At 45.8% G+C, this 13,270-nt stretch overlaps 1 protein-coding gene across 1 annotated transcript in view; it reads right to left on the bottom strand.

Moving 5' to 3' along the window:
• The window catches only part of LOC125441899 (CXADR like membrane protein), a 71,079-nt gene extending 67,607 nt beyond the window's left edge, over positions 1–3,472 (bottom strand). The window contains exon 1 of the mRNA XM_048512887.1: positions 3,109–3,472. Within this exon, the coding sequence (XP_048368844.1) occupies positions 3,109–3,136 (28 nt within the window). The 5' untranslated portion in view covers positions 3,137–3,472. The remainder of the gene's footprint in view (positions 1–3,108) is intronic.
• Positions 3,473–13,270: the final 9,798 nt, after the last annotated feature.

Raw genomic sequence — 13,270 nt, 5'->3', positions numbered from 1 at the left:
GCTCTCCCCTTGTCCCTTAGCTTTCTTTCCTATGAGGGTTAGGAGACTTCCTGTCATTATCTCTACTTCCCACTCTCCCAGCGTGGTGAGGAGGGATCAAGATGTGACAGCTCTCTTGAGGCTCGGGTACCGAGTTTTTTTTCACAGAGCTGCCTGCCTGTCAGTCCAATGTGTAAGTGGAAAGTGAGGGAGAAGCTCGCTTTCCATATTGTGGAGTCCCCAGAGAGGTGAAGAAGGAGGCTTCATCACAAGGGAGACCAGCCTTCATCTCATTTTACTTATGTTTTGCTTTCTTACTCATTCCCTCCACTGTCATATTTTTTACCTCCTCCATTTTTTACCTCCTCCATGCTAACTTGTTTTGTTTGTTCTGTGAAGATGGCACAGGAAGCTGAGCCTTTATTTCCTGCCATCCATGGGGAATAGTTACCAATTTTTGTATGGGATACATAACATAAGTGTCAGTGAGAGACATAGAATCTCAGAATCGTAGAGTTGGAAGAGACCCCAAGGGCCATCAAGTCCAACCCCCTGCCATGCAGGAACATACAATCAAAGCACTCCCGACATATGTCCATTCAGCCTCTGTTTAAAAACATACAATCAAAGTACTCCCGACATATGTCCATTCAGCCTCTGTTTAAAAACACACAATCAAAGTACTCCTGACATATCTCCATCCAGCCTCTGTTTAAAAACCTCCAAAGAAGGAGACTCCACCACTCTCTGATGCAATGAATTCCATGTATTGTACAAAATAAGATGCACCTGAATAACCAGGGGCAGCCATTGCTGCCGTGGTGAGCAACGCAGCAAGATAAGGGGCATGCATGGCCTGGCGGCAAGCTGCAGAACCGGGTGCAATGATTGGCTCCCAGCAAAAAGGCGGGAGGAGCCTGGGTATATTAAGACGCCTTCCCCGGTCCGCGCCCTTCCCGGCGGCGAGAACCAGCAAGGCGTGGCCCACCCACCCTCCCTGTAATTAGGGTTGGCGGGAATTTTTGGGTCCTTACTGTCACAGTCCTGGCAGGTTTGCAACGGTGTCGCACATCTGGGGAGAGAACGAGCCTTCCGGCTGGGGCTCCCAGGCTTGCGCCCTATGTAGGGCCGGGGGGTGGGGCGGGCAGGCTGGCAGGCCGGCAGGCCGGGCCGCTGCCCGACACCCCAGCAAGCACGGGAGGAAGACGGGCTGGGGTCGGCCTTGGGGCTCAGCCGGTGCCCGTCTCCTCAGCAGGGGCGGGAAGTGTGGAAGCATTTTGGAGTATGATCTCTGGGGCTTCCCTTCCCGCCAGTTTCCCATTCATTGGGATGTGATGTGCGACCCGTTTGCCGCCCAGCTCTGATGTAAATAGTTCTTGTTCATATGTTTGATGTTTAATAAACGGGCTGCGGCCCATTCCTTTCCAGCCTGTCGTTGTGGTGTGCTTATTGAGCGAGGGAGTCTCACCATCTGCAGCAATTATTTTAAGTACAATGCCTTAGTACAGTACCACTCCCTGCTTCATGGCTTTCTCTGGTGTGCACTGTTTGTCTGTCTACTTTGCAGTTTCTTGGGGTGACTTTACCCCTAGAGCAATTACCTAGCTCCATTTTGAGGGCCCGTTGGTTTCAGTTTTCTAATCTGTCGCTGCCAAAATGACAAGGAGTCTCGAGACATCTTAAAGCTTTTATGAGCCAGAGAGGAAGATAACGCTTTGTGCACCTGAGGAAGTGGCCTATAACTCATGATTATTTGGTTCACAGCAACAAATTTTAAGATTCCACAAGTCTTTTGATGCTGATTTCAATGGAACAGATTCCACTGCATGCTTATCTTCTATTTCGTTGAAATCAGTGCAGCTTTAAAATGATGGACTTTGGTGGGAGGGATGCCAGCCTCCAGGAGGGACCTGGGAATCCCCTGGAATTATAGCTCAGAGATCAATTCCACTGAGAAAATGGATGCTTCGGAGGGTCTCCATGGCACTGACTGACAGACAGATTCTTTATTTGGTCATTTAACCGGCATGCCTCGATGGCATTGTACCCCATTGAGGTCTCTATTCTCCCCAGGCTCCGCCCCCAGATTTCCAGGAGTTTCCCATACTGGAGCTGGAAACCCTGCCCTTTACCCCCACCTCTGTTGGCAGTGGAGGGAGACCTGGCAAGCTATATGTTCCCATTGTTCACCTCTGATTCGTTAGGTGTGCATCTAAAATGAAAAGTGTAAATGAGATGGGAACAAGGCAGACCTACACTTGCTGGGAAGCCACGATTAATTGTAGATCCTATTATTTTATTCGGTTGCAATCCTCGTTTGCATTTCTGTAATGTGCAAAATAGCCATATTCCCCTTTATTGCCTCTCTCCTTCTTCATTATTTCCCATTCTCCTCTTAGATCACCCAGACCTTTGTCTTCTCTCTACGCCTCCGCTACATGCTCTTTTCCTTTCCCCCTTTTTCTTTCCCCTTTTCCTCTATCTTTTCTAATCCCTTCCGTCCCCCTCTACCACTCTCTCCCGCACCTCCCTCCCTCTTTGACACATCTGTTTCTAATTTGGGCTGACTACGGTGTCAATTGGAAACAATGGATTCTTTTAAAATATCAGAAATAAATCCTAGCACAAAAGTATATCCTGCCACACATACATACAACAGACGCTAAGCTGATCGGCCACCATCCCGTAACAATGATCTTTTGTTCACATTCGAGAAAGACAAAAGTTGCGTATGGTTTGTATTATTAAAAAAAAAGTCTTCTGCATCTATCAGCGAAAAAACCCTGTCAGCAAAATACACATTTTCTTCCAAATTTGAATTGAACTCTGATAGCTTATTATATAAAAATCATCTGTACCTTTCAAGGAATGTAGTCTCACATTTCAAGTAGGGTAAATTCTAACAGGGGGAGGAAGAAGGGTTTTTTTTAACTTTTGTTTGCTTGCGTTAACTGTGAAAATAACCAAAATGAAAACAAAAAGCAGACCCGGTCTATGAACAATAGACTTCGATCCCCAATTTTTTAAAAAGTGCTTTTCCCCCCATTGGCCCCTTCCTGAATTGGTTACAGTTACGTTTGTAACTTCAGTTTTGTTAATAAATTAATGTATGAAAACCTTCCATCTTACCTAGAATCAGGATAGAAAGTGCAGACATTCCGTCTCTGAGAGAGAGAGAATGAGAGAGAGAGACTTTTCTTTTCCTTTTTCACTTCTTTCCACTCGGCAATGGCAAGCAGACCTGCTCACAATTCAAAGTAACGCCTCTGGAATGCGCTCCGTGTAATTGCATCCATGTGCCAGAAAAATAACCAACTTTGCTCTTTCTTCTCTGCTGCTATTCATCCCCCATCCAGTGTCCATACAGATAGGAGAGGAGCTGTTTTTCTCTGTCCACCAATTCGGAGCCTGTCAGCATCTGGAAGAGGGAATGCAGAGGCAGCGCAGCTGAGAGACACATCTATGGCTGCACAAAGTAATTTTGCATGTCTGGAAAGAAAAGGAGGGGGAAAAGGAGGGGGGGGAGAAACACGCACTGTATGATTTTAAACACATGGCTGACTCCCAGAACTGCCCCTCCCTGCCATCAACCCGGATTAGCAGCCAAAGCTGGTCATGTGGGTGAGTTCTTGCTTACTCCTGGTAATAGAGCAGCCCTGCCTTCTATGGAGAAGCAAGTTACTTTTGCTCGGGTCAAAATGGTTAAGCAAACAGATATTCATCGGGCAGTTAAAGAACAGCTGTATAGATTCTCTTTGAACAAATGCTTACACTTGACAGGTTATTACGAGTGTGTGAATGTAAATACACAAACACACATATGTGCAACCTATATGTAGACATGCCAACAGGCATCCCTGGGAGTTTGGGCGTGGGTGGGGCAGAGTCACTTCATTTCCAGGCTGTGTCCCAAACTCCTCTCCATTGGCTGTTACCGCCATTGCTTATCTTGGCTCAAGGGGAGTGTGGTGGGTGCTGGAAAAAGAATGTTCTCTGGCTTGGGAACGATGCCCAAAATAATTATGGCTTTGACTAGGTTCCAGACCATAGTGGGGTAGATTAAACAGCAACCTCACTTAGAGGGTATCTCTATAAGACTCCTTCCACACATGCAGAAGAATGCACTTTCAATCCACTTTCAATGCACTTTGCAGCTGAATTTTACTGTGTGGAATACAAAATCCACTTGCAAACAATTGTGAAAGTGGATTGAAAGCGCATTATTCTGCATGTGTGGAAGGGGACTAAGACGATAGCAGTGATCAAAGGTGTCACTTCTTCACCAAGAAGAAAAAAAGGATGAGCTGGAACATGGATGCTTAAAAGGTTAAGGACCACTAGAGGAGCTTCAGGTTGAGATTTTTTGATGTTGACAACAGAGGTGGGATCCAACCAGTTCTTACCACTTCTCTAGAAGTGGTTACTAATTTTTTCTGAGTGCCGAGAAGGGGTTACTAAAGCAACCTCCCTGCCCAATAGGGATTGGAGGTGCGTGTGTGTGTGTGGGGGGGCGCCACTGTTTGAATCCCACCACCTTCGGAACCTGTTATTAAAATTTTTGGATCCCACCACTGGTTGACAAGGTACTATAATGGGGGTATGGTCTGACTGGCCATTCTGAAACAAGTCCAGGAGGAAGAACAATCCGACAGTATCAGAACAAAATAAGCTTGTTTCCAAGCAAATACAACATACAGTTCCTTTTTAGTATGTAGCTGGGTGATTGAGAACAGAGCCATAACTCCACACTGTTTGTGCGGTCTTCTTGCCTACAAAGTCTAGGGTACTGCACTTGGTAATAGTACCTAGGTCAGGTTGGCAGTCAGCTGGCTTACAGCTCAGACAGTACCTGGCAAATTGAGCTAATAGATGATCACCCCACATTCAGCTGAACCCCGACGATATCATCTATATAAATGGAAGTCAAGTAGCTGTTACCAAATGTGCTTAGGACACATCGCATGTCAACTTCTTTGTCTGGGTTAAAAGGATTCAGGTCAGACACAGACATAGAGGGATGGAGATTGCACGCCCAGAAGACTGGTATTGAAACTAAAAAGAATAATTATAAATAGAAATGGAATAATCATGGATAGCTGTTGGAGGAGAACCAGCGTTACGGGAGAAACAATACCAACGTACGTTTCAGCACAAAAGATCACACCGTCCATCAATATCAGTGCCCAGTTCTGGCACCCACCCAGTATTTATCCCCTTGCAGCAGTGAAAGAGCAAGAAGGCAGAGAAGAGAAGGAAGACCGGATGTGATTTGTCCTCTCCTGCACTGGGGAATTGTCTGGGGCGGTCTAGTTCTAGTTCCATCAATCTAGATAACTCATCCATAGAGGGAATAAGGCTGGGCCATAAAAAGAAACGCTGGTTTTTATGCCCCACTTTTCTCTACCTTTAAGCAGTCTCCAAGTGCAAAGTCATTCCCTTCCCCTCTCCACAACAGACACCTTGTGAATTAGGTGGGGATGCGAAAGTTCTGGGAGAACTGTGACTAGCCCAAGGTCTCCCAGCAGGCTTCTTGTGGAGAAGTGGGGAAACAAACCCAGTCCACCAGGTTATAGTCTACCACTCTTAACCACTACACCTGTATAAGAATACACGAAGAGCTCTGCTGGATCAGACCACTGTAGAAGGTCAGACTGCAGAAGCAGCTACCACTGTTGTAAATTCAAGGACATCCAAACTGACAAAAACCAAAAGCATAGGGCAGCAGAATCTCAAGAAACTGCTCCAAAATTATGGTCCGTTGTTTACTCAAGGGGGTGACTGCTCCCCTCCCAGCTGTTGAAGTCCCGGTCTTTGGATTGCCTGTCTCTCAATGGAGGTGACTCCCCACAGAGTGGAGTGGAATACCAGCTTGTCTGCCACTACTGTACCTGTGTTAAATAGAGGCCACGACCACCCCTTCACCAAATGGAGAGTGCCCGGAGCATGTCTTGAGCTCCAGTCTTGGGATCAAAGGGGGGGGGGGTGAGTCAGCCAATCGCACTCCCATAGGTACAAGTTACAGAAGCGAGCTCCCTATAATTTCATAAGTGCAGCTGTTCCTCTAGATTGGCTTAATTTGGAAGTGTTGTGACATGCACTAACAATATGTAATTCTTGGCATGTTTTAAGCTCCCGTTTGTTCTCACAGTTTGGGGAAGCAGAAGTTTTCTCCTGTTTCAGACTGATGGGAGCATTCCCTTCATCTGCCTTGTTAAATGATCCTGGTTTTGCAGCATTAGTTTAACTTGGTATGTCCTAATTACCAACTTTGCTTAAAATCTCCATTTGGAATATTGCTTAGAGGATACAGAAGGCACAAAGGTGCTCAGATCCCATTCTTTACTATGGAACTGGAAGGCAGCAACGTTCCTGCACAGTCTCTGCTGCTCCTTTTCTCTCCTTCCCCTTTTCCATTTCCTGCATTGCCAACCATGTTTCCTCATGAACTAGGTTGATTGAGACTGGATTGCTTGGAACCACTGCTTGTGCATGGGAGCAGGTAATGGATTCACAGGTCAGGTATTCTGTTGCAATGAAAAAGTTTGAGTCCAGTGGCCTTTTTAAGACCAATAAAGTTTTATTCTTGGGATAAGCTTTTGTGTGCATGCAAGAATAAATCTTTATTGGTCTTAAGGGTGCTAATAGACTCAACGTTTTTCTGCTGCTTCAGACAAACACGGCTACCTGCCTGAATCTATCTGTTGCAACAGTAATTGGAATAATATAGGGCTAAATATGTTTAAGGAGCACCTAATCTGTACAAAAGTAATGCCCATCAACTTGGTTCTGGGGCCTTCCTATGTGATCTGCAGACTTTAATGCTCTACAGGTCTTTGGTCTATGGGTTGGGGCCCTCAGGTGAGTTGCTGAGCCCCTCTTGAGCTGACATTTTGTTGTTTTGGAAGGAACTGCTGCTCTAGTACATGCATTAAAAGATTAAAACTGCAGCTCTACAGCACTGTTTGGAGTCGGTCTCTGGTTGGTTGAGGCAGAGTAGGTTAAAACTCAATCCATCAAAGACGGAGGTCCTCTGGCTGGGCCGGGGGGAGAGACCAAGGGAATTCTAGCCGCCTACACTGGAGGGGGTCGTTTTGGCCCCGACATCCCTGGCACGTAGCCTGGGGGTCTGCCTGGACTCTGCCTTGTCAATGGAGAGCCAGGTGGCTCATGTTACCCAGGTTGCGTTTTTTCACCTTCGCCAGGCACGGCGGTTGGCCCCCTATCTCTCCCAGTCCGACCTGGCCACTGTGATCCATGCGACAGTCACCACGAGGTTAGATTACTGTAACTCGCTTTACGCGGGCCTTCCCTTGCGATTGATCCGGAAGCTGAAGCTGGTCCAGAATGCAGCGGCACGGCTTTTAACAGGTGGTGATTACTCAGACCATATCACCCCAGTGCTATGCCATCTGCACTGGCTCCCAGTGGAGTTCCGGATCGTCTTCAAGGTGCTGGTAATAACCTTTAAGGCCTTACGCGGCATGGGGCCCTCATATCTACGGGACTGCATCACCCCTTATGTCCCACATAGGCCACTGCGTTCGGCAGTGGCAGAATTGCTGGTGACCCCTAGCCCCGCGACGATGCGGCTGGCCTCGACCCGGGCCAGGGCCTTTACGGCTCTGGCCCCTGCCTGGTGGAATGCCTTACCCCCATCAGTCCGGGCCCTGCGGGACCTTAGCGAGTTCCGCAGGGCCTGTAAGACAGAATTATTCCACCGGGCCTTTGGAGAGGCTGGCCGCGGTTTTACTGCCCCCCACTGAAATTCCACTGAAATTCTGCCGATTTCCATCTTTGTCATCTTGGTTGGGCCTGCTGTGACTCCATCCGGGCCCACCTGTTCCCTCCCTTTCCTTCTTTTTCCTTTCCCCCTTGCTTTTAGCCTTAGGTGGGGTGCCTGTTTAAACTGTTTGAACTGTTTTAACCTGCTTGAATTTTTTGGATTGTTCAAACTATATGTAACTGCTGCCGGAGTTTTAATGTCTAATGTCACGTTGTTGAGTTGCTGTTAATAACAGCCATGTTGTTGAGCCGCCTCAAGCCCCTCGGGGAAGAGGCGGCCTAGAAATTTAAAATATAAATAAATAAATATATAAATAAAAGTGTCATACCTCTTGCCTGTCCTTTACCACAAGACAGTAAGGTGAGGTCAGTCAATGGTAGAGAAGATTCCTTTTTTGCATAGATCAGTTTGGAGATGTTGACTTCTGTCCTGTGGTGTCATGTTGCATTCTGGGTTCCTTCTGATGCTAACAGAGAGGGGTTAAATCAGGGGTCCCCAAACTACGGCCCGGGGGCCAAATGTGGCCCCCTGAAGGCATTTATCCGGCCCGCCAGGCATGGCGGCGATGGCTCCATTCATATGCAGTGGGGGCTCGAGGGAGAGGAGGAACCAGCCCCAATGGCTGTTGATTGCAATTACATGATGGCACCCCCAAATCTCCATGAATTTTCTGACCCAGAGTTGGAAACCTTACACGTGGCAACTCCTGCTCCACCCTTCCCTCTCGGCTACTCCATGTGTTGCTCTCAGGCTTTCTGTTCCGCCTCACTCCCATTGGCATCAGCCAGGCTGGTGAATCGCTCGCTGGCTGCTAGGGAGGAAGAACCCAGGAAGATACCTGATCCCGGGTTAGATGGAATGCTTCATTGGGAAAGTTCTGCTTTTTTTTACAGGGGAAGGTATTCCACAGCCTCCCCAACAATATTTGGAGCCCACCCTATACTTGACATACTTTGGTCACTGTTCTAAAAATAGACCATGACAGAAAGGCTGAAAGGTGAAATCAAACATTTTACAATCATTTGTGCATAGGAATTTGTTCATAGTTTTTTTTTAGTCTGGCCCTCCAACAGTCTGAGGGTCAGTGAACTGGCCCCCTGTTTAAAAAGTTTGGGGACCCCTGGGTTAAATGTATGTGATTTGTCTAGAAAGGTTGAAGATTACCAATCCTGAGGGACTACCAATCTTGAGGGAGCAAGCTTGTTTTCTGCTGCTCCAGAAACTAGGACCAGGAGTAATGGGTTCAAGGTGAAGGAAAAGAGGTTCCACCTAAACATCAGGAAAAACTTCCTGATAGTAAGGACTGTTCAACAGTGGAATGCACTACCTCAGAGTGTGGTGGAGTCTCCTTATTTGGAGGTTGTTAAACAGAGGTTGGATGGCCATCTGTCAGGAGTTCTTTGATTATGTGTTCCTGCATTGCAGGGGGTTGGACTTGATGGCCCTTGGGGTCTCTTCCAACTCTATGATTCTAATCTATAGAGGTGGAGTAGCAGAACAGCAACTTGGTCGCATTCCTGAGACCTTTTAACCTAGTGACTAAGAGACAGAGTTTCAACCACAGACTCACAGTTGGTGGCCGTGGGCAAGTTGCTACCCCTTCCTCTTCTGCAGTATGATAGAAATAGATTGCACAGAGTTGTAAGGATGAGATAAAGTATATGCCATGTTTCAAGCACTGAAGTGCTGTATCAATCCTGCCAGTTTTATTTCAAAAGCAGCCTCAAGTAAACTGGGTGTGACTGGATCGTAATTCATAACTAAATAAATGTAAAAGATTTGGCACTGAGATAGGCACACATACTGGGTAATTGATACCGCATCGCCAGTTAACAGTAACAGCAGAAGCATCCCTCTGCTAAATTTCTCACTTCACCACATTCAGCCAGCCTATGAAATTATCTGTTCTCCCCAGAGAAGCTGCCGGAAAGCTTCAGATTGGAGAAATGTTTCATTAAAGTCACTCCTGCCCATGTCCCTTCCATCCAAATGTCGCAGTTGCTAAGGCGGGCAGTGCCTCCCTCTTTTCTGCTGTGAATAAGAACTTGGATCCCTTCAGAACTTCTGGTTTCGGTTGGGTGAGCAGGAGGCTGGTTCCTAAACCGTGCAGTGGGAACACTGCTGATTTTTCAGCGGAGGACACAAATCAATAGAGAAAAGTGCATTTTACCCCTCCCCCCTCTCGCTCCCAAATCCAAGAAGCACCGAGCTTGTCACTCCACATTATCGCTCTGGCAGACGATGTCCCAAGCTAGGCTTCATCATTTTAATAGAAGCGATGCATTGAGAAGGAAGAGAGAGAAGTGTCGTTACTCTGCACTTATTCCCCAGTGTTCAGTGAAAACTACTGAGCTCAGAAAAACATAAGACAATGAAGAGGGAAGGAAATGTCTTGCAAATGCCCGTGCTTTTCTGTGCATTTCTTACTGTGGTTATTTATTTCCTGCAAGTCTCCATTAGCTTGTACTGTATGGGTCCCAAGGCAAATAGTAGATGACAGTTAACAGTGTTAAGGAACATGAAAGTACTAACTCTGATGGATAAGGATCTAGAGCCAAAAGACACCTGCAGCGTGGTGTAGTGGTTAAGAGCTGGTGGATTCTAATATAGAGAACCAGGTTTGATTCCCCCATCCACATGAGTGGTGGACTCTTACTTGGTGAACCAGATTTGCTTCTGCACTCTTCCGTTCCTGCCGGGCTCCCAGTCACAGTTCTCTCAGAACTCTCTCAGCCCCACCTCCCTCACAAGATGTCTGTTGTAGGGAGAAGCAGGGAAAAGAGTTTGTAAGCCGCCTTGAGTCTTCTTACAGGGACTGAAAAGCAGGGTATAAATCCAAACACTTCCTCTTCTTCATCTTCTTTTGAGTTCTTCTTTAGCTGGGAGCCACTATTGGTTGAAAGACTAAAATGAACTCAAAAGAGAAAAAAACAGACTGAAAGATGTTTTTCTCAGAAGCAGGTGTTCATGTCATGTTTTTTCCAGTGTGACTTTTGCAAAGAACATGCTATAGTTGGTGTCTGTACATTTGCAAAAATAAAACCTTTGCATATCTTATTATTCTTCTATTTGCTTCCCTGTAGACCAGCTGCTCACGTTGTTCAATGGTTGGGCTAATCCCACGTTGAACCAGTGTTAGGCAGTAGATTATGGTGTTTGAAAGTACACAATCCCATTTGATCTCCCATGACTACGAAGGTATATTTTGAAATGCTCAGGACATAAAATAGAGGACGAGAAATACAACTGGAGTAGGATGTTGAGAATTGCCAGCTTCTGCCTTCCATAAGACTCCTGTACTTTTTAATGTGGGGGGAAAGTCAGTCTTGTTCGGGGAGATTTGGTAAATCATTAGAAGAAGAAGAGTTTGGATTTATACTCTGCCTTTCTCTTTTGTAAGGAGACTCAAGGTGGCTTACAAACTCCTCTCCCTTCCTTTCCCCACAGCAGACACCGTGTGAGGTAGGTGAGGCTGACAGAATTCACTCAGCATTCTTCACCTGGAGGAGAGGGCAAATAAATCCAGTTCACCAGATAAGAGTCTGCCCCTCATGTGGAGGAGCGGGGAACCAAACCCCGTTCCCCAGTTTAACGTCTACCTGCTCTTAACACTACACCACACTGGCTCTCAGCTTGAAGATCAAGTAAGTATCACCTTTGCTTGGCCACATTTTCATCAAATAATATCGCTGGTGGAACATGTTTAGGTTTATGAAATACTTTGAACAGGGATAGTTAAGATCACTGTCCAATTTATTGCCCTTCCCATGGTTTTGACAGCAAAGATCTCAAAACAGGTCAGATGGCATGGATGTAAACTTGACATCTGCCAATAAGTCTAAGCCCCGATCTCTGGTTAGCTGCTTTTTAAGCCCTGTATGCTGAATGGCAAATGGATCTCAGAAGTAGACAAATGGATGTAACCAGTGGTGGGATCCGAAAATTTTAGTAACAGGTTCCCATGGTGGTGGGGTTCAAACAGTGGCGTAGCGCCAACGGGGCTGGGCGGGGCATGACGGGGGCGTGGCCAGGCATTCCGGGGGTGGGGCATTAATAATTGCTCTGTTACTGTAAAAAACTCTTACTGTAAAAAAAAGTTCCGAATTTCCAGCTGGTATCTTTCTGTCCATAATTTAAACTCATTATAGCAAGTCCTATCATCTACTGCCAACAGAAACAACTACTTCTCCTCTAATTGATTGCCTATCAAATGCTTAATACTTTCAAATATTTAATTTTGTTTCTAGAAATCAAAAGGAGGATACTTTCCTTAAACAAGGAACTTTACCATATTTCTAAAACATGTTTTTAAAACAGCCCATCAGGGAGAATTATCCCGTTTTCTACCTTTGCTAACCAGCCACATAGGAAACAACAGGACTTTATTATTTTTGGACCTAACGGAATTTCTAATGGGAAAGCAGACCCAATTAGTAACCCCCTCTCGGCACACACAAATAATTAGTAACCCACTCTCAGGAACTGGTGAGAACCTGCTGGATCCCACCTCTGGATCTAACCACATTTTTGCCTTTGTACACACAAATGAACTCAGAAGTCACACTGTTTTAAAACACCTTTTCAGTACTAAACTCCTAGATCACAGCAGCCTTCAGAAACATTTCAGGCTTTGAAAGGTACATGCAGAATTCAATGCTTACAAACAACTATAGATCCACAGATCCATTTTAGGTAGCTTAGTATCTGACGGAGTGCAAATGCTTTGGTTAGCAAGCATGATTTTTGTTTTAAGCTTACAAGGATTTTCACCCCCAGCCCTGTGTCGAAATCAAGTGGTCTGGGTTGTTTTTTTTTTCATTTTCTTGCAAAAAGTAAGAAAAACATCCTATTCATAGACTCCCAGCAGTGAACTGGAAATACCTCTGGCAGTGGCGTTGAAGTTGTTCAGAAATAGCCGGCTAGGGATAGATGGCTCTGGCTCCCAAGTTAGTGTGGACTTTCTTGTACTTTTCATTTATTCAAGCTCAGCTGGGGAAAAAAGCCATTTTTATGCGGAAACAGTCAGACTGCATTACTTCCACATCCCTGAAGCTCATATACAACTCTCTAATGGTGCCACCAGTTTGTTAGCAGTTGTGGGCATTTCATGCTTTCACTCATCATAAGTATGGTGTCTCGGGTGACTCCTAAAAGGAAGAGAAAAAGCTTTAACACGGAGCTGATAGTTTAAAGAGACAACAAGATGGTTTGCTTAGTCTGGGCTAAAAACTTTGCTGATTGATGAGTGGCTTGTTTATTTCATTCTGACAGTTGGCATTCATAGGAATTTGATGATTATTAATCATTTGATTTTTCTGCCAGCATTTGTTTTGTGGCAATAGATGTGATTGCCATTTCATGACTCCTTGGTTTGTGATTGGAGGCCTGGATATTCCTAGGGTGTTATTCTGTATCTGAAGGCCTTTGCAAAGTTCACAGGGTCCTCAGGTTGCAAAGACTTTGGGATCATAAACCTTTGGGAAATGAATGTTCAGGGTACAACGGTAT

This window comes from Sphaerodactylus townsendi, linkage group LG12 (assembly GCF_021028975.2).
Source record: "Sphaerodactylus townsendi isolate TG3544 linkage group LG12, MPM_Stown_v2.3, whole genome shotgun sequence".
NCBI lineage: Eukaryota > Metazoa > Chordata > Lepidosauria > Squamata > Sphaerodactylidae > Sphaerodactylus > Sphaerodactylus townsendi.
Note: the sequence above shows the minus strand (reverse complement) of the source record. Positions and strands in the feature narration are given on the sequence as shown.